The sequence below is a fragment of the Scyliorhinus canicula genome, chromosome 12 (assembly GCF_902713615.1).
Source record: "Scyliorhinus canicula chromosome 12, sScyCan1.1, whole genome shotgun sequence".
Lineage (NCBI taxonomy): Eukaryota > Metazoa > Chordata > Chondrichthyes > Carcharhiniformes > Scyliorhinidae > Scyliorhinus > Scyliorhinus canicula.
The window spans coordinates 150,959,690-150,982,610 of NC_052157.1; the positions used below are offsets into that span (position 1 = coordinate 150,959,690).

General features: G+C 43.0%; 1 protein-coding gene and 1 long non-coding RNA gene across 18 annotated transcripts in view; one reads left to right on the forward strand and one right to left on the reverse strand.

Moving 5' to 3' along the window:
- nf1a (neurofibromin 1a) overlaps window positions 1-22,921 on the forward strand; it is a 330,336-nt gene that overhangs the window by 153,265 nt on the left and 154,150 nt on the right. For all 17 annotated transcript variants that reach the window (XM_038814507.1, XM_038814511.1, XM_038814513.1 and 14 more), the window contains 5 exons: window positions 8,530-8,688; window positions 9,345-9,442; window positions 11,643-11,789; window positions 13,292-13,438; window positions 16,858-16,968. In XM_038814507.1, the coding sequence (XP_038670435.1) occupies window positions 8,530-8,688; window positions 9,345-9,442; window positions 11,643-11,789; window positions 13,292-13,438; window positions 16,858-16,968 (662 nt within the window). The remainder of the gene's footprint in view (window positions 1-8,529; window positions 8,689-9,344; window positions 9,443-11,642; window positions 11,790-13,291; window positions 13,439-16,857; window positions 16,969-22,921) is intronic.
- LOC119975051 lies at window positions 9,948-20,594 on the reverse strand. The gene is made up of 2 exons (XR_005462647.1): window positions 20,264-20,594; window positions 9,948-10,343 (listed from the first exon to the last, which is right to left on the reverse strand). It is a non-coding gene; the product is annotated as an uncharacterized LOC119975051 (long non-coding RNA).

Consider the following 22,921-nt stretch of genomic DNA (forward strand, 5'->3'; position numbering starts at 1 on the left):
CTGACCAATCTATCCATCTCTGCCCTGTCTGCCGTGGCTCTGTGGGCCCCAATTGAAATCAGCTCCCCCCCGCACTACTGCCTTTAGCGCCTCCCACAGGGTCGCCGCTGAGACCTCCCCCGTGTCATTCACCTGCAAGTAATTTTGCATACACCTCCGAAGCCTCTCGCAGATCCCCTCCATCTATGTAACTTTTGCATAGTCAGCAATGAAGTCTATCTTGGTTGAAGATTACCAGCCTGGAGTTTAGCATTAGATCTCATCCATCATTCACCCTCTGATCAACATTAATCTCTCGGCAGTTCTCTTCAGTTAGTACATTTGTAGCTCATTCAGTTTTTTTTTTTACTTTCCCACATTCCCCACCATATATGAGTTCACCAGGAAAGGTTGGAGTGCGGCACCAATGTGCTTTGGGAGTTTCTGGCTGTGTTAGAGTTGACCTGTTTCTCTAAAATAACTCAAAATATTTGGATTACTGGTCACTGTCTGTGTGGAGTTTGCACATTCACCCCATGTCTGCGCGGGTCTCACCCCCCACAACCCAAAACGTGTTCAGGGTGGGTGAATTGGCCACACTAAACTGGAAAAAATAAATTGGGTGCTCTAAATTTAAAAACATTTTGGTTACTCCTTTAGGTTTCCGATACTTCCTGGGGTTCAGTATTGGTAGATTCTAATGACCCATGTAACCAAGCAGGTCTTGGTGCAGCACGGTGGCGCAGTGGGTTAACCCTGTTGCCTCACGGCGCCGAGGTCCCAGGTTCGATCCGGCTCTAGGTCACTGTCTGTGATCTAGATGTGCAGGGTAGGTGGATTAGCCATGCTAAAATTGCCCCTTAATTGGAAAAAATGAATTGGGCACTCTAAATTTAAGAAAAAACAAAGCAGGTCTTGCGAACCTTCAACAACAGGGATATGTCTTTGTTTTCTCAAGTAGAAAAAATAAGTTTAGAGTATCCAATTCATTTTTTCCTATTAAGGGGCAATTTGGCATGACCAATCCACCTAACCCAGTGTTCTTCAAACCTTTTTTCCGGGGACCCATTTTTACCAACCGGCCGACCTTCGCGACCCACGCCAGCCAACCTTCGCGACCCATGCCGGCTGTGACCGTGACCCACCATTTTTTATTGCCTTGTTTGCTGCTGACACAAATGAAGGAAATGGTTTTGGGTCCCTTTGGCCCTCGTACACGCTCCTCCAATGGAACCTGTTGGATGAAGATGAAGCCTTCCGGTGTTGGAAAGTATGGAGTCTCCATCTGTGCAAAGTTCTGAATTTTTTTCCTTGTAAAATTTTATCAAATACCCCCCCCCCTCGAACTTGTAAAGAAAAGTTAAATGAGTAAAATAAATGAAAAAAAAAGAATAAACCCCCCCCCCCCCGACCTTGTAAAAAAAATAATGAATAAAATAAATGAAAAAAATGAATAAAACCCTCCCCGAACTTGCGCGATTAGGAGCGCCGCAGACAATGGCTCCGCAACCCTCCTGACACCTGCCCGCGACCCACGGGTGCGTCGCACCCATGACTTTGAAGAACACTGACCTAACCTGCACATCTTTGGGTTGTGGGGGCGAAACCCACGCAAACACGGGGAGAATGTGCGAACTCCACATAGACAGTGGCCCAGAGCCGGGATCGAACCTGGGTCCTCGGAGCCGTGAAGCAGCAGGGCTAACCCACTGCGCCACAGTGCTGCATTATTTTCTCAATATTAACCCAGCAGTAGTGGGGCTCAGAGTTTGAATTGCAATCCCACAGCACATGCCACTGCATGTTGTTTTCAGTAAGCAGCAGGATGTATCTGTCGAACGCTGACTTTGCTGTAAATCAACTATTGAACGACATTGAACAGTAACTGTACTTTATGATACAGACTTCACCATTGAATGAAAGCAACAGAAGTCATTTCCTCTTCTGCCTTGGCATAAAATGAATCTGTGAATTATGGTCCGACTTGGTTATCTATTTCCAGGAACTAGCCTTCCACACTCTTGTTGGCTGAATTGAATTAACTGGTTGTGGTTTCATGCCATATGGCAGCTTTCTATCTTGTAAGAAGATGGTTGTGCCATGGTGGTCACCTCTGGTAGGCATTTCCTGCTGTAGCTCTGCATTTGCTGTAGAGGAAGATTGGGCTGAGAAGATGCACAATTCGCTGGCCTTTGTTTTCTCTGGGCCCTCTTCTTAGCCAGCTAAACTTTTTGTTTCTGCTCGTCTCTTCAATGCCCTTCCAAATAGTCAAGCTCAAAGATCACTGATGTCAGCGACTGCCTCCTAGTTGTCAGTGTTAATGTCCATCATCTTCATGTCAAACACAATATGGGTGACACTCGAGTGCTACTGTGGACTGCTGCATTGTCAGAGATGCTTTCTTCTTGATATGTTAAACAAGCTACATTATTGACCAAAGCTCTTGACTCCTGTTTGTTTCACTGGGTTTTAACAATGGTTAATCTTTAGATTTCAAAGAAAACAGTCTCAAGGTTTAAACTGTGTGTTGATCAGTTTGTTTGGACAGTAGGGTGTTTGAAGCAAGTACTTTTAATCTTGAAAGGCCGTTAGATGAAACATGCATTTTATTTGTTATAAATGGTTCAGCTTCAAGCAAAATGAAAAATCCACGTTGTTGTTTCAGTTGTCTGTAAAGAATAATGTAGACTTGTGTCCTATGATGTTTTCTCAACTGTAATTTCTATCATTTATCTACTTTGTAACCGTATAATAATTGCACTGATTAGAAACAAAGATAGAGACAATGAATTGCTCTGATCAACTTTCGTCACTGTCACCCCACCTTTCATAATACTAAAACATTTGAAGGAAAGCCGTGACCTTGAGACAATATTCTTTCAAGCTTATACTGTTCAAAAGTGTCCCCTCTAGAAAGAAAGTACATGTACTCTTTTAAGGGGAATTGCATCTTTATTGCAATGATTAGAGTCGAGATGGTGAAAAGCTTAGAGTTTATCTTGAGTCGAAGCTGCAGTAAACTCTTCTAAATAAATAGCATTAAATTAAAATTCATTTGCGTTTGGGTGGTGTTTACATATCTTCATTGCCATGCATATACTTAATCTGATATTATACTGGAAACCTGTGTCCTTGCTGAGCACTTCAGTGTTACAAATGTTAAAATTTGCTGTTTAATAGCATTTGCCTTTCCAATCTGTAATTTTGGAAATTTAGTTTTAACTTCTAAAGATATTATTAAGGCTCTGTTTTGCACCAAATGATGAGATTGTTGAGTTATTCTTCGATTGTGCTCGCGATATTGGTTTACTCTAACCTGAGATGCTCCGAGATATGATGCAATTTTTTCTTTTGCTTACGAAGTTTGAGTTTTCAGATTTCTCTTTGGAACAAACCTCCTCTGTGTTAAATTGTATGGGTTGTGACCAAATACTTGGTTTAAAAAAACCCGTATGATTGTACAGCCAAGATGCCAGAATGATCGCAATGGGTTGGTTGAGTGGGTGGAGAAGTGCCAAGTGGGATTCAACCTGGAAAGGTGTGAGCTAATGCATTTGAGGAGGACAAACAAAGCAAGGAATACTTGACAAATGGGAAGATATTGAGAGGGGTTGAGGAAATGAGACACCTTGGGGATGCATGTCCACAGGTCCTTTGATGTGGCAGGACAGGTGGACAAGTAGGTCAAGAAAACGTATAGAATGCTTTCCTTTATTGGGCGATGTATTGAATATAAAAGCAGTGATCAGCATGGAATCCCTACAGTGCAGAAGGAGGCCATTCAGCCCACCAAGTCTGCAGCAACCCTTCGAAAAACCACCCTATTCCTGCAACCCCACCCTAAGGGGCAATTTAGCCTGGCCAGTCCACCTAACCACATCTTTGGACTGTGGAAGGAAACCGGAGCACCCGGAGGAAACCCACGCAGACATTGGGAGAGTGTGGAACCTCCTCACAGTCACCCGAGGTTGGAATCGAACCCGTGTCCTTGGCACTGAGAGACAGCGGTGCTAACCATTGTGCCACCGTGATGTAATGATGGAACTGTATAAACGATGATTAGCCTTCAGCTAGGGGTTTGTGTACAGTTCTGGTTACCACATTACAGGAAGGACATAATTGCTCTGGAGAGTCTGCAGAGGAGATTTATAAGAATGTTTCCAGGGCTGGACATTGCAGCAATGACGAGAGATTGGATAGGCTAAGGTTGTTTTCCTTCAAACAGCGGATGCCAAGGGGGTGAACTAATTAAAGTGTACAAAATTATGAGGGGTCTAGACTGGATAGACAGGAAAGATTTATTTCCCCTAGCTGAGTGGTCAATTACCAGGGGGCATAGATTAAAGATGATTGGTAGAAGAATTAGAGGGCACATGAGGAAAACCCTTTTCACCCAGAGGATGGTGGGTGTCTAGAATTCACTGTTGGTGGTTGAGGCTGAAAACGCAACTCATTTAAAGGGCACCTGGATCTGCATGTGAAGTGCTGGAACCGGCAAGGCTTTCCATAGTTCTAAAGCTATGTGGTGTTGGGGGAAATAGACTTTGTTTCAGAGTTCTTCATGTATGTAAACCATGGCTTTACAACTTAGCATTAACTTTGCAATTGCATGCAAGTCAAATGGATGATATGGATGTGGGGACCAACCTGTCAAAGTCTCTCATCTACAAAGGTATGGAACTGTTTTTGAACTGCTGATTTCTAAGGGATGCAACTCCACTGTAAAAGCAAATGCATGATTGTGACATATGCAAATAAATTGTCGTCTCAGACAAGCAGATTCTATTATCAATTACTGTGCAGAGTGGCAGGATGTGAGTGTACACCTACAATTCTCCCCCATAATGTTTTACTGGTATAATTTGGGCTGTTGGATGAGGTGAAAATTACTTAGTGATTCAGAATTTGTCTGTGTCATTCCTGCAATTTCCCTAGCATCTGATTGCAGGCCACCATTGACAGAAACTGGTAGCATGTAATCTTCGCAGCCTGTTGTCAGAGGAATGGTATGTTACCTAAAAGTGGCACAAAATGGAGGAAGCAACATAATTTGTATGTGTACAGAACTTGTACTGTGGACAAAGATGAAAGGCACTTCCCGGACGAAATCCTGCTTCTGGGCAGTTGAAAAATCGCAATAACGGTCTTTAATAGAAATAAGGGATGCAACTCCACTGTAAAAGCAAATGCATGATTGTGACATATGCAAATAAATTGTCGTCTCAGACAAGCAGATTCTATTATCAATTACTGTGCAGAGTGGCAGGATGTGAGTGTACACCTACAATTCTCCTCCATAATGTTTTACTGGTATAATTTGGGCTGTTGGATGAGGTGAAAATTACTTAGTGATTCAGAATTTGTCTGTGTCATTCCTGCAATCCCCTGAAACCCACTTTGGCTGCTGCTTGTAGGGCTGGCAGAAAAGATCTTTCATTTCAATTGCAACTATTTCAAGTTGCCCAAATGTAAGATTGACAGCGATTAAAGATCTTGAATAATTATATGGGATATGGGCACCCCTGAAAAGGCAAGCATTTGTCTTCTGTACACCAGAATTTTTAAGAACCTGCAAATGAACACGCTGTTGGGATTCTTTAGGCTTCCTGTCCTTTCTTCACCCCCAAACATGCCTGAAGCTACAAAGCCTTTGTCCCAGCCTCTTTGTGTTCAGTATTAAATCACAAGAAAGACCCATTTTCATGATATGTTATTTGAAAATCACACGTGGTCACCCCACATTGTAAATAGTGAAACCATTCCTTGGGAGTTACTGTTTGAACTGAGGGGTCATCAGCTGAGGGAGGATGGTAGGCGGTAATCAGTAAGGGGCTTCCATGCCCATGTTTGACCTGATACCATGAGACTACTTTACGTCTGGTGTCAATGTCGAGGACTCTCAAGGCAACTTCCTCCCCAACCGTATACCGCTAAGCCATCACCTCTGCTGGGATGGTGATGCTGGTCTCCAGAATATTGTCAGTAATGTGTGATTCAATGAAAATGACATATGTCATGCTGTTGCTTGACTGGTCTGTGGAAATATTCTCACAATGTTGGCACAAGCTCCCAGCTGCTTGTAAGGAGGACACGAGTGTGCTGTTGTTTTTTCTGATGAATTAGTTGACGCCAGGTGGCTCGTCTGGTTTTATGCCTTGTTAATTTTCCTGTAGCTGTTTGAAATGACTGAGTGGCTTGCCAGGGCGTTTCAGAGGGCAGCTGTGAGGACACATTGATGTGGGTCTGGGGTCGGATAAGGACGGCAGATTTCCTTCCGAAAAGGCATCAACATACTCGATGGGCTTTTAACGACGATCAAGAATTAGTTGACACCATTGCTGAAACCAGCTTTAAATTCCAGATTTTTGAAATTAATTAACTGAATTTAAATTCCATCAGGTGCCTTGGTGGAATTTGAACCGCTGTCCCCAGGGCATTGGCCAAAGTCTCTGGATTGCCAACAACATTACCACTACGCTGCTGTCCCCAATGCTGCAGCATTTAACATATGAAAAAATGAAAAAATCACTTATTGTCACGAGTAGGCTTCAAATGAAGTTACTGTGAAAAGCCCCTAGTCGCCACATTCCGGCGCCTGTTCGGGGAGGCTGTTACGGGAATCGAACCGTGCTGCTGGCCTGCTTGGTCTGCTTTCAAAGCCAGCGATTTAGCCCTGTGCTAAACAGCCCCTTTAAACGCCTAAGGAACATCTGCCTGTTTCTTTTTGCAATCTTTAAATGGCCTAATGTTCTGAAGATGGGTGTAATAAGATTTTCATCCTTTGCTCATGACGTACATAACGACCAAAATGTCTCATTTAAGTGTCATGCTCTGTGAGCCTTAATCTATCTGTTGTAAGCAGTCAGAAGGAGTGTCCATCTTTTGCACCAAATTGATTTGCTGCCACCAAAAAATAAAACACTCAACTGGAGTGTGCAGGAAATATTGTTCCAGTATCCTCGGAAACTTATGTGCTGCAATGCACAAGTGGTTCAGTGAGCCGTGGACTCTCCCTGGTTTAGGGAGGGTGTCTGCATAGTTTCATGCAGAATAGCAGATATAAATTTAGTTGGGGCATGGGTAATGTGTCTCAATATTGGCTTGCCAGTGTTTCCTGTAGTTTTAAAACATTTAACTCAACATAGTATGAATGGTTTGAATTGTTTGAAGTTTGCTGAACCAGTTAACAATATTTATGAATGAATGTATAAAACTTAACAATAAAGATGATTGTTGTGGGAGCACTTCCAGTGTGAAATATCTCTTTCCCCACCCCGACTCTACCAAAAAGAGAAAACAAACAGTAACAAAATATCTTGCCTGCGCAGAGCATTTTCTTTTTAATGTTGCTTGAGACTCTTGCACAGCTACCGGGAATGTTTCCAGAGGTATTGATGATTCAGGAGGCTGATTGAGTTAAACGTAGTGATTAGCGCTGTTTCTTTACAGCTCCAGGGTCCCAGGTTCAATTCCCGTCTTGGGTTACTGCCTGTGCGGAGTCTGCACGTTCTCCCCATGTCTGCATGGGTTTCCACCCACAGTGGAAAGAAGTGCAGGTTAGGTAAATTGGCCATGGTAAATTGCCCTTAGTGTTCAAAAAGGTTAGGTGGCGTTACTGGGTTTCGGGGTTAGGGTGGAGTTCCGGCCTTAAGTAGGGTGCTCTTTCCAAGGGCCAGTGCAAACTCAATAGGCTGAATGGTCTCCTACTGCACTGTAAATTTTATGAATTCTATGAATCCTCGATGTCAATGATGAGGCATGTGGCTCAAACACACACTAAATTAGAGAAGTCATCTAAATGCTAATCTTCTGGATTTTTAATGGAGGGGCGCCTACCTATGCAAAATCCTAAAAGATTTAGGTGATCTGTGAGATGAAGTCAATTGATATTTTTTCTTAGATTCGTAGTTAGTTTCCATCTTGTTAACTTCCAACTTTAAAGACAACACCTGCCTTTACTCACTCACCTTTCTATTCTTTTCACCCTGCTCCACCTACCTTCCATACAGCTGTCATGTCCTGCGCCCTCTGGAAAAATAATTCCGCAATTTAAGCAAACTCTTGAATGGTGTTGCCAGAGCATTGGCTCCCAGTGATCTTGGGCCGTAACCGTCTATTTTTCTGAACATTAGACTAGATTACGAACAAAAATGTATTCATTTACACATGTGGCCTGACTCTTCAGATATGTATTTCATGCTCCTGATATTTTATCTCTGAATTATCTCATACTTGAACTCTTTGTCTTTTTTTAAAAAAGTAATAATGCGGTTTTCTGTATTTTTTTTCTTCACCCACACCACACTATTATGTTGTGGAGGGGGCTAGGAACCATCCAAATGCTATCTATGGCACTTGTAACAATGGTCTTTTTAATATATAATATGTGTATATGTAGTTTGAGAATTAGTCTTCACCTGTACGGACCAACAAACTGAATGTTAACATATCATATCTGTCATTTCCGGCTCTTCAAAAGAGCTTTTTAATTATTTAAAGTTGCAGTGTTGCATAACATACTGCTTTTGTTTCTGCTTTTTCTTTCTGCAGGTTGTCAGCCAGCGTTTTCCCCAGAACAGTATTGGTGCAGTGGGAAGTGCTATGTTCTTAAGGTTCATCAATCCTGCTATAGTGTCTCCCTATGAAGCAGGGATCCTCGATAAGAAGCCTCCACCTAGAATTGAGCGGGGATTAAAGTTGATGTCCAAGGTAAAAGTCTTAACGTGCAAGTGAATATTTCTGGGCCCAACAAGAGAGCTAATCAATTTAGCTCTCTTCCCTGCTCATGATTCATTCAGTTACTTGTCACTTTTGGTACTCATCACAAAAATTGCCCCGTAGAGAGGTGTGTTTACTTTTGTAAAGCATGACCATGAGCACTGTAATGAGACTCCAGTATAATCACCAGCTATGTAAATAATATTTAGTAGTTGAAAAATGATAAAACTAAGTGTTCAAAGAGTTGATCCATTCTCTGCTTGCCCAGATGTTTGACACGAGAGGGGTCTCTTCTTCAACAGTGATATGATTGAAGCTACATGTGTTTCTCGTGGTTAAGCTCCTCAACTTGCTTTGACACTGAACAGCAAGAATGGCAAATTTCTCTTGTGGTGATTAAGGACGAATCCAAAAAGAAAAGAAATGTGAGGATCCTAATTAGACCTGTTAGTGCATTACTAAGATGTATACACCCTATATAATACTAAATCTTGGGAGTTACCAGTATGGTGAGACATAGGTTCATTCTAAGTCTATTCACGTCATCCAAGCATGTGACCAGATGCATCAACTTAAGGTAAATTGGGGTGAACTTGTCGTCTTAACTTATAAATCTAAATCATTGTGTACAAATTCTGTTTTCGCAGATTCTACAAAGTATTGCAAATCATGTTCTGTTTACAAAAGAAGAACACATGAGGCCATTCAATGACTTTGTTAAAAACAACTTTGATGCAGCCCGCAGGTAATTAATGAATTCCAGAGCTAGCTGAAAAAATGTTTGTGGAGAAAAAATGTTTCTGCTGAGAATATAATCCCGCATAGAATTGGACAAAATTTGTGCCCTGTCTACACACAATGTCCTTATTACTGTGTTGAGAAACTTCATGAATCTCAACTACGAAGCACTGTTTCGAAGCTTGGCATTTCTTCCTCCAACCTATTTTCTGCACCGAGTCTACTCCTCTGTGTACTGGCTGCGTGTCTCTTATTCAGAGCTCTGGTGATTACACTGTGACCGTGAGGGTTTATTTAAGGAAGAGCTCTTAGTATTGTCCTGGGAATGAACTCCCAAGTGCCTGTACGTTGTCTGTTGTTACGACACCCTGGGCGAGTGTACGGTTAGTTCGAGCCCCACAGACACCAGAGTCGCAACATAAGTGAATTAACGAATACTTTATGTATTTTCCTGAGATCTTTAACTCTTGATCTTTAACCCTTGACTGCTCCAATGAGTTACAGGCACCAGATTTATAAGTAAAACATTAACAAACTCTTTATTTATAACAAGAGTAAAAGATGAACATATAATGGAACAATGGTCTACTAGTCTACCTTCCCAAAACCCGGTCCCACCTCCACCCAAACACACGAACAAACATACGGTAGAGGGATAAAGAAAGAATTAAAAATAACAGGGAGGTGTGAGAGATTTGTGGATCTTCGCTGCTGAGGTTGAGGTCCTTGTAGGCAGCGATCTCTTCACAGTGCAAGGTGTTGCAAACCATCGGTGAGTTTGGAATGAGAAGTGATCTTGTTGAAACATATTGTATCCTGAGTGGACTTAACGGTGGATGCTGCGAGGATGTTTCTCCTGATGGGAGAGACCAGGAAAATAAAAGCAAAATACTGCAAATGTTGGAAATCTGAAATAAAATGCTGGATAAACTCAGCACGTCAGGCAGCATCTGTGGAGAGAGAAAAGTTAATGTTTCGAGTCTGTATGATGACTCTCCAGTGCTGAGATGTAGGGGACGCAGTTTAAAAATAAGCAAATGAAGAACTTGCTATCACATGGTGAGTTCCATGGATGGACTCTATGGCAAACTAGATAAGTGTATCTAGATAAGTGTAAGAGGGAGAAAGGAATAGAAGGATATTACGATGGGGTGAGATCATGAGGGAGGAAGCTCATTTGCAGCATAAACACCACCATGACCTGTGGGCAGAGTGGACTGTTTCTGTACGTCAGTGCTTTGCAAGTGGAAAATGTGTTCTTTCCTGTTTTCTCTTTGCTGCTATAACCAAATTGTTATTTGAGTTAGCGTTCTATGTTAAGAAACTTTTGATAGTTATACTTCAATGATCAATATTACACATTGTTTCCCGAATTTAAACCTTCAATTGCTTAAATAAGAAAATTAATTGGCAGCACGGTGGCGCAGTGGTTAGCAATGCTGCCTCAAGGCGCTGAGGTCCCAGGTTCAATCCCGACTCTGGGACACTGTCTATGTGGAGTTTGCGTGGGTTTTGCCCCCACAACCCACAGTTGTGCAGTGTAGGTGGATTGGCCACGCTAAATTTCCCTTTAATTGGAAAAAAATTGGGTACTCTACATTTGTAAAGAAAAAAAAAGAAAATTAAGTGAAGTTTGCTGTTTCTATTAATTTACTTTGTTGCACAGCAATTTTAGAACTACTTATTACACATGGAATGTGCCAAAAGCAAACACAGCAAATCCATTGGTTGCTTTCGAGCAGCCCTGTACATCAGTCTGTAGGAAAATAAGAAGGCGCAAACTTTGAAACTCCTCCTCAAAAAGTCCTGAAATTACATTGGAATTTGATGAGAGCCACAGGGAAAAATCATCAACTGGATTTGTGAAGCTTTAGAATATATTTGAGAGAGATTTGTGAAAGAGGAATCTTGAAGATTAAGGAGAGCAAACCGGGCAGTAGTATTAAACCTGGGCAGCTCGTGTGAAGGAAAGCTTTGTTACCAATTTGTTGTGTCTTTTTTCTGCTGCATGACATGTACATCTTTACCCACTCTCAGCGTGAGGTTGGGAGCTCACTATGCTAGTGATTTGTCTGTTGGTTTTTCCATTTGAGTATGTTTTACTGTAATGTTTGTTTCAATATATATCGAGATATATCAACATATTTTCATATTTTCTTCTTTCCTTCCCCACCCCAAACTATGTCCTCACTCCAACCCCTTGGAAGGTTTTTTCTGGACATAGCGTCTGACTGCCCAGCCTCTGACACAGTTAATCACAGCCTTTCGTTCATCAGTGATGGGAATGTTCTCGCTTTGCACAGGTTACTGTGGAACAATCAGGAGAAAATTGGGCAGTACCTCTCCAGTAATAGGTATGTGAAAAACTATTTTTCCTCTTGCAATTAAATTTTCCAATCAAATTTGATCCTACACACAAGAAACTCACTGAAAGGGAATGGTCAGCAAGTGTTTGCGAAACTAAATTTCCATTGACTAAAAGTATCCCTTCTGCTGTTTGGACCGGACTAAATCCAGACCATAGCCAACTAGCCAGTGCTTGCAAAACCCAAAACACTGTGTCCAACATTAAATGTGATTTTGCAATTGCAATTGAACAACATTTGCTAAATGACCTCTGTGCCAAAAAATAACCTGTCAGTTGCAAAGTGGTACATTTGTGTGTACTGGAAGCCACATGTATACACAGGACTCTGTTCTTTGCAGACATAAGGAACACTGCACCTGATTCAGCTAAAAAAAATAAGAGATGACCGTTCACTGATTCGTTCCACAATTCAATGCCTTGTCCAATGAGAGCCAAGCTGCCTGGTTTAAATTTCAAACAATGCTCAGCAATTAACTGTAGGTCATCATCAACTGATGCATTTTCCATGGCAATGCCTCTACCAATCAGAGACCATTTGCCAACCAATCAGCACCCTCATACAGTATAAAGTTGATGCTGGCCCTGACATTAGTATTGGAACATAGAACAGTACAGGCCCTTCAGCCCACGATGTTGTGCCGACCATTTATCCTAATCTAAGATCAACCAAACCTACATCCCTTCAATTTACTGCTGTCCATGTGTCTGTCTAAGAGTAGCTTAAGTGTCCCTAATGACTCTGACTCCACCACCTCTGCTGGCAGTGCATTCTATACCCACCACTCTCTCTGATTGTTCTGATAAGTGCACAATGAAAAGCTGCAACAAGATGTGGCTTCATCAATAAATGAAGTTCCTTGTTTTCCTTGCATGTTGTAAAAAATGATGTGAAAGACTGGCTTCCTGTGTCACTGCACAACCCAAGTGTCATCTCTTTGTGAAGTGGGATTAGGGAGAAAAGGGGAAATAATTGAAACAGAGAATGCAAATGTTGCTCAGAACCAAGTCATGCATTCTGTCCTTTTTAAAATTAATTCTACCAATAACGTCAATGCCCACACTTCTAATTGGCTAGCTAAACTTGTCAGGTTGTAATTAATTCCTTCTCATATTGGGGCACTGCAGGGGCTGGAAGGGTGTTGTGGAGGGGGGGGGGGGGGTGACTGTAATTACAGCAATGAGTTTATGATTGCAATTATACACACGGACATCAGAATTTACAATTTAAAACATTTATAGGAATATGCACAAATGACAATCGCCACAACTTTTTAGATTTTTGTCCTGATGCATGTTGCCATTGAAATGTTTTAATGAAGTGAGGTGCACCACATAGTCATCAGCGTGCATGAAGTAAAGCATTTGCTATATACGATATTGCAGGAGCTGTTTCTAATTCTTGAATTCTTAATAAACTGCATTTCAATCTTGCACTGATTTAAGCTATAAACTTATCAAAGGGTTGCATTTATTATGTATTGTTCTTAGGGACCACAAAGCTGTAGGGAGAAGACCGTTTGACAAGATGGCTACTTTGTTAGCCTACCTGGGGCCTCCTGAGCATAAACCAGTAGCTGACACTCATTGGTCCAGCCTCAACCTCACCAGCTCCAAGTTTGAAGAATTCATGACTAGGTAAGCAATCATGTATGCATTTTTCGTAAAGACCTAAGTGCGAAGCTTTCTGTCTGAACTGTGTCGTTACCATTTAAAGACCGAACACAATATGATCAGGTGAAGACTACATGACCTGCCAAGCCTGCTCTGTCATTCAGTGTGATCATGGCTGATCATGGGCTGTAATTGTCCGAATCCCTTGATTCCTTGAGAAACCACCACAGATAGATATCCTATTGGCTATTTCTTTTCTTTAATATAAATTTAGAGTACTCCATTATTTTTTGTTCTAATTAAGGGGCAATTTAGCATGGCCAATCCACATAACTTTCACATTTTTGGATTGTGGAGGTGAAACCAAACAGACACTGGGAAAATGTGCAAACTTCACACAGACAGTGACCTGGGGCCGGGATCGAACCCAGGTCCTAGCGGCTGTAGGCAGCCGTGCTCATGGCTATTTCTAACATTTTTAAACTGAGCAAAGATCTTTAAAATGGTTGAAGCTAGGTCTGTCTGTGACGGCCAAACAAAAGAAGCTGCCTGGCAGTTTCAGGAAAATTTGCACCTTCTTATCTCTGAGCTTTCACTAAAAATCGCCTGTGCACTGCACAGCCCAAATTCAAAGGCCATCTGCATTGAACCCAGTTGGCCAACAGGGAATGGGTTGTCTGCTAAGACAAAGGGCCCATAATCTTCCTTTCAGTTCCTCCTGGTGGAGATTTTTTAACAGTTTTTGGAATCCAGATGATGGATACACATCCCTTGTCAAAGATCTGGAGGAGAGGTGGAAGTCATGTGACATTGGCCTCTTACTTGTGGAAAAAGTGATGTTGCCTTGCTGAACTCCATAGCTCAGTCTGCTGTTCACCATCTAACCTGGAACTTTGCAAACAAGAAGCTGTGCCCAGTTGAAATACCTGGCCCTATCTACTCTGCATCTACTGGAAATTCGGTGCTGATTTATCCTGCACTGCAGGGCCGATTCATCTCAGCAAGCCTATCTCGTGGTGTGAAGTCAACCCTAGTGGAAAAGTGAATTATCCAGCATTGGCTTTCAGCCCACCTATCTCAGTGAAGGAAATTCCTTTGGACTCTGGAACCCACATATCTTTCCTCTGTGGTCTCTACTGTAAATCTTTATTTTCTCTATCCCTTTCTTTACTATCTGCATTTGAGGGTTTTTTTTGAGAATCCTTTTCATTATGTGCAAATAAACTAACCCTTTTATCCTATCTCAAATTTTCTGTGGAGTTATTAATAGAAAATTGGATCACACCAAATCTAAGGGGTTGGGAAATAATGTAACTGCTTATGATGAAGGAAACGAGTGAAAACACCTTTCTGTTTACAGGTAGGCGGTGAGAGGCAATGTTAGTGCTATTTACGTTTGAACCCCACCCAACCTCCTGTCCATAACACTTGGCCCGCACCCTTCTGGCATAGAGAATTCCAAAGATGTGCAACCTTGTGAGTGAAGAAATTTCTCCTCATCTCACTCCTAAATGATTGGCTTTTTATACTGAAACTGCGCCCCCTTGTTTTTGATTCTCCAACTTGGGGAAACATATACCTCAATATCTGTCCTGTCAATCGACTTCCGCTTGTGACCGTGGAGTGATTGGTCACGTAAATGGCTGTTCCTGTTCAAAGTCACAGAAAAGGGCTCTTTTTACCCAGATCCGGGTGGAATTTTGATGAAAAGGCATAAATGAATGTTAGAGGAGTAGTTTACCCCTGGAATGGTATGTCCTCTGATCACTGGACTCGGCAGAAAACAGTGAGAGGTTTGGCTGGAACAGTCTTGTGCTTCACAGACAGTCTCTTCCAGCATGCAGGCGGGGGAGGGGCAAGCTGTAAGGTCCCAGATACAGGAACTGATGACGTTTATCAAGGAGGAATTCCATAAACAGAGGAAATAAATGCATGAGGATCATGCAAAGGTCATTGCAGAAGCTGTGGCACCCCTCAAGAGTACTTTGGAGCAGATGGAGAGGTGCAGAGGTCACAGATTCGGGAGATTGAAGGAGTGATCTCAGACCACAGCAATCCTGTGGTGGCTCTGGAGGTGGAGGTGGGGCTCCTATGAAACCTTTGTAAAAGGCTGAGGGCAAAGGTGGAGGAGCAGGGGAATGCCTCGAGAAGGCAGAACCTGCGAATAGTGGGCCTGCCTGAAGGAGTGGAAGGTGTGAGTGCCACGAGGTACGTCTCGAGGATGCTGGCGGGACGATGGCGGTGCGAATGAGGAAAGGAGGGCGGAACATGACAGTCTAGTGAGCGCGATAGTGGAGATGGACAGGGAATATTCGAGGGTGGCCACCCTGGAGGGATTGGCGAGGAGGAAAAAGTTGCAGGGGCAATTTGACAGGCTGACAACGGGGAGGGCGGTAGGGTAACTGCGTAGGGCAAGAGGGGTGCAATGTGAGTATGGGGAGAAGGCGGCCGCATGCTGGCGCACCAGCTGCGGAGAAGGAAATAATGAAGATCCGGACTGGGGATGTGGTATCAGAGCCAGGGATGATAAATGTGTCTTATCCCTGTCCATTAACCAGCTCTCTATCCATGTTAATTTATCAACCTAACCCTATGAGCCCCCTTCCTTGTGCATTAATCTTTTGTGTGGCACCTGAGAGAAGTCATGCACTCTCCATCATTACTCAAAAACTAATACATTTGACAAACCGGATTTTCCTTGTATAAAATCATGTTGATTTGCTCTGAATATACTCTGCTTTTTCATGTGCATTAGGATATCATTTGTGTGTCATGTTTCCTTCTATGCAAATTGAAATACTGAAAAGACTGCTTTCAAACTAACTCTTCGAGTACAACCATATTGTCTCCCATTCATGAGAATTTCTGGAATTTGAGTTTGCCTGCATCCACAATAACTCGGAAGTAACATTTACAGCACCTTTGTTGCAGGGTTCCTTACATCTTTCACTTCAATATTCTGATGGTATTGTCTGGTGTTTGAAATATGTTTTCACAAATGCTTGAAACGCATTTCCTCAAGTGGCTTTATACGGGAATTGTGCTGCCAGCAGTCCAGCCTGATCTCATCCTCGGCTAACATCCACAACAATGGCCAGGCGTGGGGACCCTGGCTGATTTCTTTAGTGCTCACCACCCTTTCCCTCCATCCGTGGGCACTGCAGTCAGTTACGCTGCTCCAGTTGAGATAATCTGGCTTGGCAATTTCCTAGTCTGTGCCTTAGTCCAACACTGGATGGCGCATTTATCTGCAAAGTCTTTTTGCTGTGCCTTTACTGTCAGCAGGTTACGAGTGACTTGGGAAGAAATTACAGCAGCAGGAACTTGCATATTACCTTGGTTGAGGCCGTAGAAACACAAATGGGAAATCAGTTTCTTCATTCTTTCGTGATGAATGTTTGCAACCCAGAAATTTTGAACACATTGGTATTTTAATTTTCCAGGCATCAAGTGCATGAAAAGGAGGAGTTCAAGGCTTTAAAAACACTTAACATCTTTTACCAGGCTGGAACATCGAAAACAGGGAATCCGGTGTTCTATTACATAGCGAGAAGGTAGGATTCATTTTGGTTTGCTGTTTGTTAAAGGCCTCATTTCAATGAACGAACTACTGCCTAGTGTTACGAAATTTGGTTGGAATAATTCCTAAAGGATTCATCCCAAGACTCTCGCCTCCAATCACCCTGCCCAATCAAACAGCCTTTTCACCTATTTCTAATAGTTTTACAACTAATTAATGAAAGATAATATTAATTGAATAATAAACATTTTTTTAATGCTCCTATGATTTTTCTCCTGGGTTGCTCCCATCAGCGTCTCTGCGATTAATCTGCTGTTCCTCATAACTGCAGGCCATTCCTAGAGGTTTGGCAGCCCTTGGTGCCTCCAACATTGGTGTAGCCTGTTGATACCGTGAATTGTCAAAGCATATCTCTTGGTGATAAGAATTTTGCTTTTTAAATACAGAAGTCTGGAAGTATTTTTAATAAACAATAGTAATGATTTTGTCATCTAAAGTGATCATTGATCAAGTCTGGTGATGAATGTCTATAAGATAACTGTGGTGCTCCTGCTAACTGATCGTCACAATGGAAGTTGCTCTTCATACAGCTCACTTGGGAACATGGAAATATGATGATGCATGTTGGTTAAATGGCTTACAAATATTAACCAGACATAAGAGCAATTAATCTTGATAAAACGCTACTTGGATTTGTATCTCTGTCATTCCGATCCGTTCCGGGAGTGCGATTTTGCGGTTTGTGTAGGGAAGAAAGTTGGAGTGCAAACAAATGTAAGCAGCCACTTTAACCGACCATTGTTTCATCTCTGCCCAGCACAACTTCTCATCTCGCAGTTTAATTGCCAGTTTATCTACCATCCATGATCCAGTGTGGGATGCTTTGAGAAGCAAACCATGTTTGATGCAGCACATATGTCCTGTCCAAATGCTTCAGTGGGCAAGTGGTGAAAGAATCCCAGACCTTAATGGAAACCTGAACTGATGTTCCTTTCTTTGGATTGACTGAGACAAATTGCAGCACCCATGACATGACCCTTGACTTAAGTCAACCAATCTAATTGGTGCCTTTCAGGACTGCGCCATTTTCATGTTAATATTAAAAGGATATTGCAGCTTGGGACTGGTTATGGTGTATTTCAGCACATTTTAGTCTGGACTGGCTTGCATCTCCAGCAACCATCCACGGTGAAATGTGTTGAGAGCAGAGTCATAACCTCATGTCTGATGTGTGTGAACCTGTTGCTTGGAGCTGTCAATGATCAGCATCAAGCTGGAAATCTATTGAAGCCATTGAAAATGAGATGAAGAAAATGTTGATCCCAAACCGGTGCAGTAGTGTGTATCTTGTACGATTTTGGTTACATTTCATTGAAATTATTGAGCATTTAACATAAGACTGTTTGATTCTAACAGGTACAAGTATTGAAAAATAATCCAGAGTTGCTAACACTCATTACAGAAAATTTGCTCACAAAGTAAACTCGGATCTTGACTCTGCAGAATGTTTTTTTTTAACTTTTGTTTTGGAGGAAGACATAAACATTTCAATCAGAAACAGCGCATTTGTGGGTATTTCAATATGTTGACAACTGATCTGAAAATGGATGCATGTGAAGTTATGTATAGATAGGATTTGTACTGAATGCTGCTGCATTATTTCAGCAGGTTTGCTTCTTGCCCTAACCAGCAGTTTAACCTTTACAGTGAGTACAATAGGGACTTACTTTTACAGGAGGAGCTTTAATGCCATGCCCAGCTGTGCAAGCCCAGTACCTACTAACTTGGTACCAGTGTAACAACTGAAAGAGTGAAAGGGGCAGGTAGTGACTTAGTATTACAGTTTGCTTTGGTGGTCGTAGGTCTTATTCCCTCTGGTGTGATGGTCGGTATTTTTGTGTCAAATTCTTAATGTTTCACGGCCGCTGCAATACTTTGGTAATTTCCAAGAGCAAGATTAAAAGCTTCAGTAAATTATATCCAAATAAGGGCAGCACGGTGGCCTAGTGGTTAGCACAACCGCCTCACGGCGCTGAGGTCCCAGGTTCGATCCCGGCTCTGGGTCACTGTCCGTGTGGAGTTTGCACATTCTCCCCGTGTCTGCGTGGGTTTCGCCCCCACAACCCAAAAATGTGCAGAGTAGGTGGATTGGACACGCTAAATTGCCCCTTAATTGGAAAAAATAATTGGGTAATCTAAATTTAAAAAAAAAATTATATACAAATATAGGCAGCCATTTTGTGCACTACAAACAATGTGTTTTTAAATATAAACGTGGATTTAAAGTTGAGTTGCAATTTGCCATTAGGATTTCTAATAGTTCCAGGGCGGCATGGTGGCGCAGTGGGTTAGCACGGCTGCCTCACGGCGTTGAGGACCTGGGTTCGATCCCGGCCCTGGGTCACTGTCCGTGTGGAGTTTGCACATTCTCCCCGTGTCTGCGTGGGTTTCGCCCCCACAACCCAAAGATGTGCAGGGTAGGTGGATTGGCCACGCTAAATTGGCCCTTTAATTGGAAAAATAAATGATTTCTTATGATTCCCTGACCGTCTTTCAATGGATTATAATTTTTTAAAAATTGTCCTTAAAAGGTATTTCCTTGTTTAGGTTTTTTTTTTGAGTTGAACAATTTTGACCTAACAGCTTCCAGCCCCTTGGTATTTACAGTGTCGACCACAAATTGTGAGTAAACTGTATGCCTTCATCTTGGGTCAGACCTCAAACTTAATTTTAACTCAATTTGAGAGAAATTATAGTTTTATATTTGAGACATTTTTGTAATCGGCAGGATGATTAATATCTGCTCAGTGATAGCATAGTCTGAGACATTAATCTCGTTAAATTGATAACTGAAAAATCAAACCATTGCAAATAGTCTCTTGAGAGGGAAAATGGTTCCAGTAAATAAATGCCCCACGTTGTAATGCTGGGCCTGAGATTGATTACCTGTCTCAAAGTCACTGCAGAATGACTGCTGCCCACTGAATAATTTCACTTGGGGCTGCATTGTACTTGGTTTTTGGAGCACAATAGAGCTGGACTCTGTTTCAAATTTCCAATTGATGAACTGGTTTTGTTTCATTTGCTGCATACAAATCTGTTGAGTTGAATCCAGCTCATTGTAAATGTGCATTTTATGACTCTTCCGCGTGAAGACCTTTGTGAATCAGTGAACTTAATTACCTATCCTGAAGTCACTAATTAAACCTTCACAATTTCAGTGCAATTGGGTATGAAACATCATTAACCTGGAAAGAAACGAGCATCCAAATCTTTTTAATTTACAAAAATCTAATATATAAAGTTGGTTATCAAATGTTACAACCTACCCACTTGTTTTTGGAGGGTCTGCAGTGATGCTGGCTGTGCTGAAAATTAAAACTGCTTTACTGCTGCAGCCTTCCTAAATATCGGCTTGCATTGATTCCGGCGCCCTCTGGTGAGTTTGACTGTATTTCAGTCACAGCTGAAGACGATTACTGAGACACTTCGGTGGTGCACTGTAGAAATTCTGGAGCTGGGTCTGCGTTTTCACCTGGACTAATAATTTTTTTCTTCTTTTGTTTTAAATTATCTACTATTTTTATTTCCACCCAATGTTTGCACAATTAAAAAAAGTCATGTTCAGAAAGATCTAAGCAGCAATACTAACAAGGTGTGACTGTGTTCGACATATTCCTTGGTGACGTCGTCTGGCTTGCCTGTGAGCTTCTCTCGTGGTTTTTTTCCACGTACATTTCTTCATTTCCTCCATTTGTTTCATGTTATCTGTTGCAAGAACCATTCGGCATTCTTCCACTGTTACACCAATAAAACATGTGTTTCTGAGATGAGGGTACTTTTTATAATAAGCAGAATGGATTCTGGCCAAACTTTCATACATCTGATCACATTTCTCTGGATCTGTAATCTGGGTGCTCTTCCCTCGCCGGAAATCTTGTCACTCGCTGCCGAATGAAAGCGGCGAGATCGCGGCCTTTCTTGGTTTGATCGAGGGGCCACTCCTCGCAGAGTCTGAGGAACTGGCGGTTACCGAGTCGCCGCCATGCTGAACGCCCCTCACCCCGGTGGTGTCTAATAATTAAAACCCCCATCAGAATAGTCCGATGGAAAGCCAGGGGACTTAACGGGCCAGTGAAAAGATCCGGAGTCTTCGCCCACCTGAAATGTATGAAAGCCGATATAATCTTCCTCCAAGAGACACACCTGAGGGAGAAGGACAGCTGTGGGTGAGGAAGGGATGGGTGGGACGGACTTGCCATTCCTGTTAGGGGATGAGAGCTCCGGGGGAGGGGGGGGGGTGTGTATATATTACCAACAACCAGAATGGGGAGGTCTCACTCTCGACGTTCTGGGAAGTGTTAGAGGCAATGGTCAGGGGTGAAATTATAGCCTACAAAGCAAATAGAACAGGCAGGAGAGGGTAGTTAGGCAACAACTGGTCGACTCCATACTGGAGGTGGACTGGCGGCACTCCGAGTCTTATCGGCCCATTTCACTGCTCAATGTAGACGCGACTGGAAAACTACATGCCAGAGGTGGTGGCAGAAGACTGCTGAACGTGATAATGACCCCATCCAGGGAGTGAACACCAAAGCTGATCATCTCCCAGGACGCAGAAAAGGCCTTCGACAAAGTCGAATGAAAGTACCTCGAGAGGTACTGGACTGGTTTGGGCTCAGCGCAGGGTTCACCTACTGGTTGAAACTTCTGTACAGTGCTCCCATGGTGAGCATGTGGACTATCACCACCAGCTCTAAATACTTCCAGCTGCACAAGGCAGGGATGTCCGCTAACTCTGCTCCTATTTGCCCTGGCGAGCGAACCACTGGCTATCGCCCTCAGAACAGTGAAAAGTTGGAAGCTGATCCAGAGAGCACAGAGTCTCACACTACGCGCATGATCTGCTCCTCTTCATCGCGAATGCCCAAAGCAGCATGCAGGGGATCAAGCAGCATGCAGGGGATCATGAAACTGCTGAAAGAGTTTGGAGCCTTCTCGTGCTACAATCTCAACCAGAGCAGAAGTGAAATGTTCCCAGTGAACCCGCAAGGGAGAGGGGCTGAGCTGGAGGGACTGCTGTTTAAACAAGCCCACTACTGTGGGATCCAAATTGCCCGTTACTGTGTGTACGTCCATGGAACCCCTGAAAGGATTGGCAGGAAAAGAGAAGCATGGGGGGCCTGGCCCTCTCAAACCTACAAAGCTACCACGGGGTGGCCACAGCTGAAAGAGTGAGGGGATGGGTAAGGGACCCAGAAACCGAATTGATGAGGATGGAGGAGAGTTCCTGCATAGGGATGTTCCTCTGGGCCCTTGCCACAGCAACACACATCCTGCCAGCCAAGCACTCTACAAGCTAATAGCCACACTCTGGACATGGAACCAGTAAGGCAACACTTTGGCCTGATTTAAATGTCCACCGTCACCCCATCTGCAACAACCACAGGTTCGCGCCAGCCACAATGGGTACCACCTTTAAGAGGCGGTGCCTGGGGCTCAAAGACTTCCTCCGTAAGACGGCGACATCATACCCAAGGACACCGAGACACTCTCCATGATAGAGAAGCTGTTGGATGCGGGCAAAAGGGGAACTGTGGGGACCTTTATGGGCTATTGTTAGAAGAGGCATGTTCCCCGCTGGATGAGGCATGGGGGGAGAAAATGGGAGGAAGAATGAAGGATAGAAATAGGGTGGAGACTCTGGAACCAAGCAATGAACAGGCAAACTCCACCTCCACATGTGCAAGGCTAAGCCAAATGCAGCTAAAAATGATGCACAGAGCACACCTAACCAAAACCCGAATGAGCAGGTTCAGCTTTGAGGTAGGGATAAATGTGAACGGTGCCAGGGAGGCCTGGCCAACCACACCCACATGTTCTGGGCATGACCCAGATTTGTTGAGTTCTGGACAGTCTTCTTTCAGGCAATGTGCAAGGTTGTGGAGAAGAGGGTGGAGCCAAGCCTGAAGTGGCGATCTTTGGGG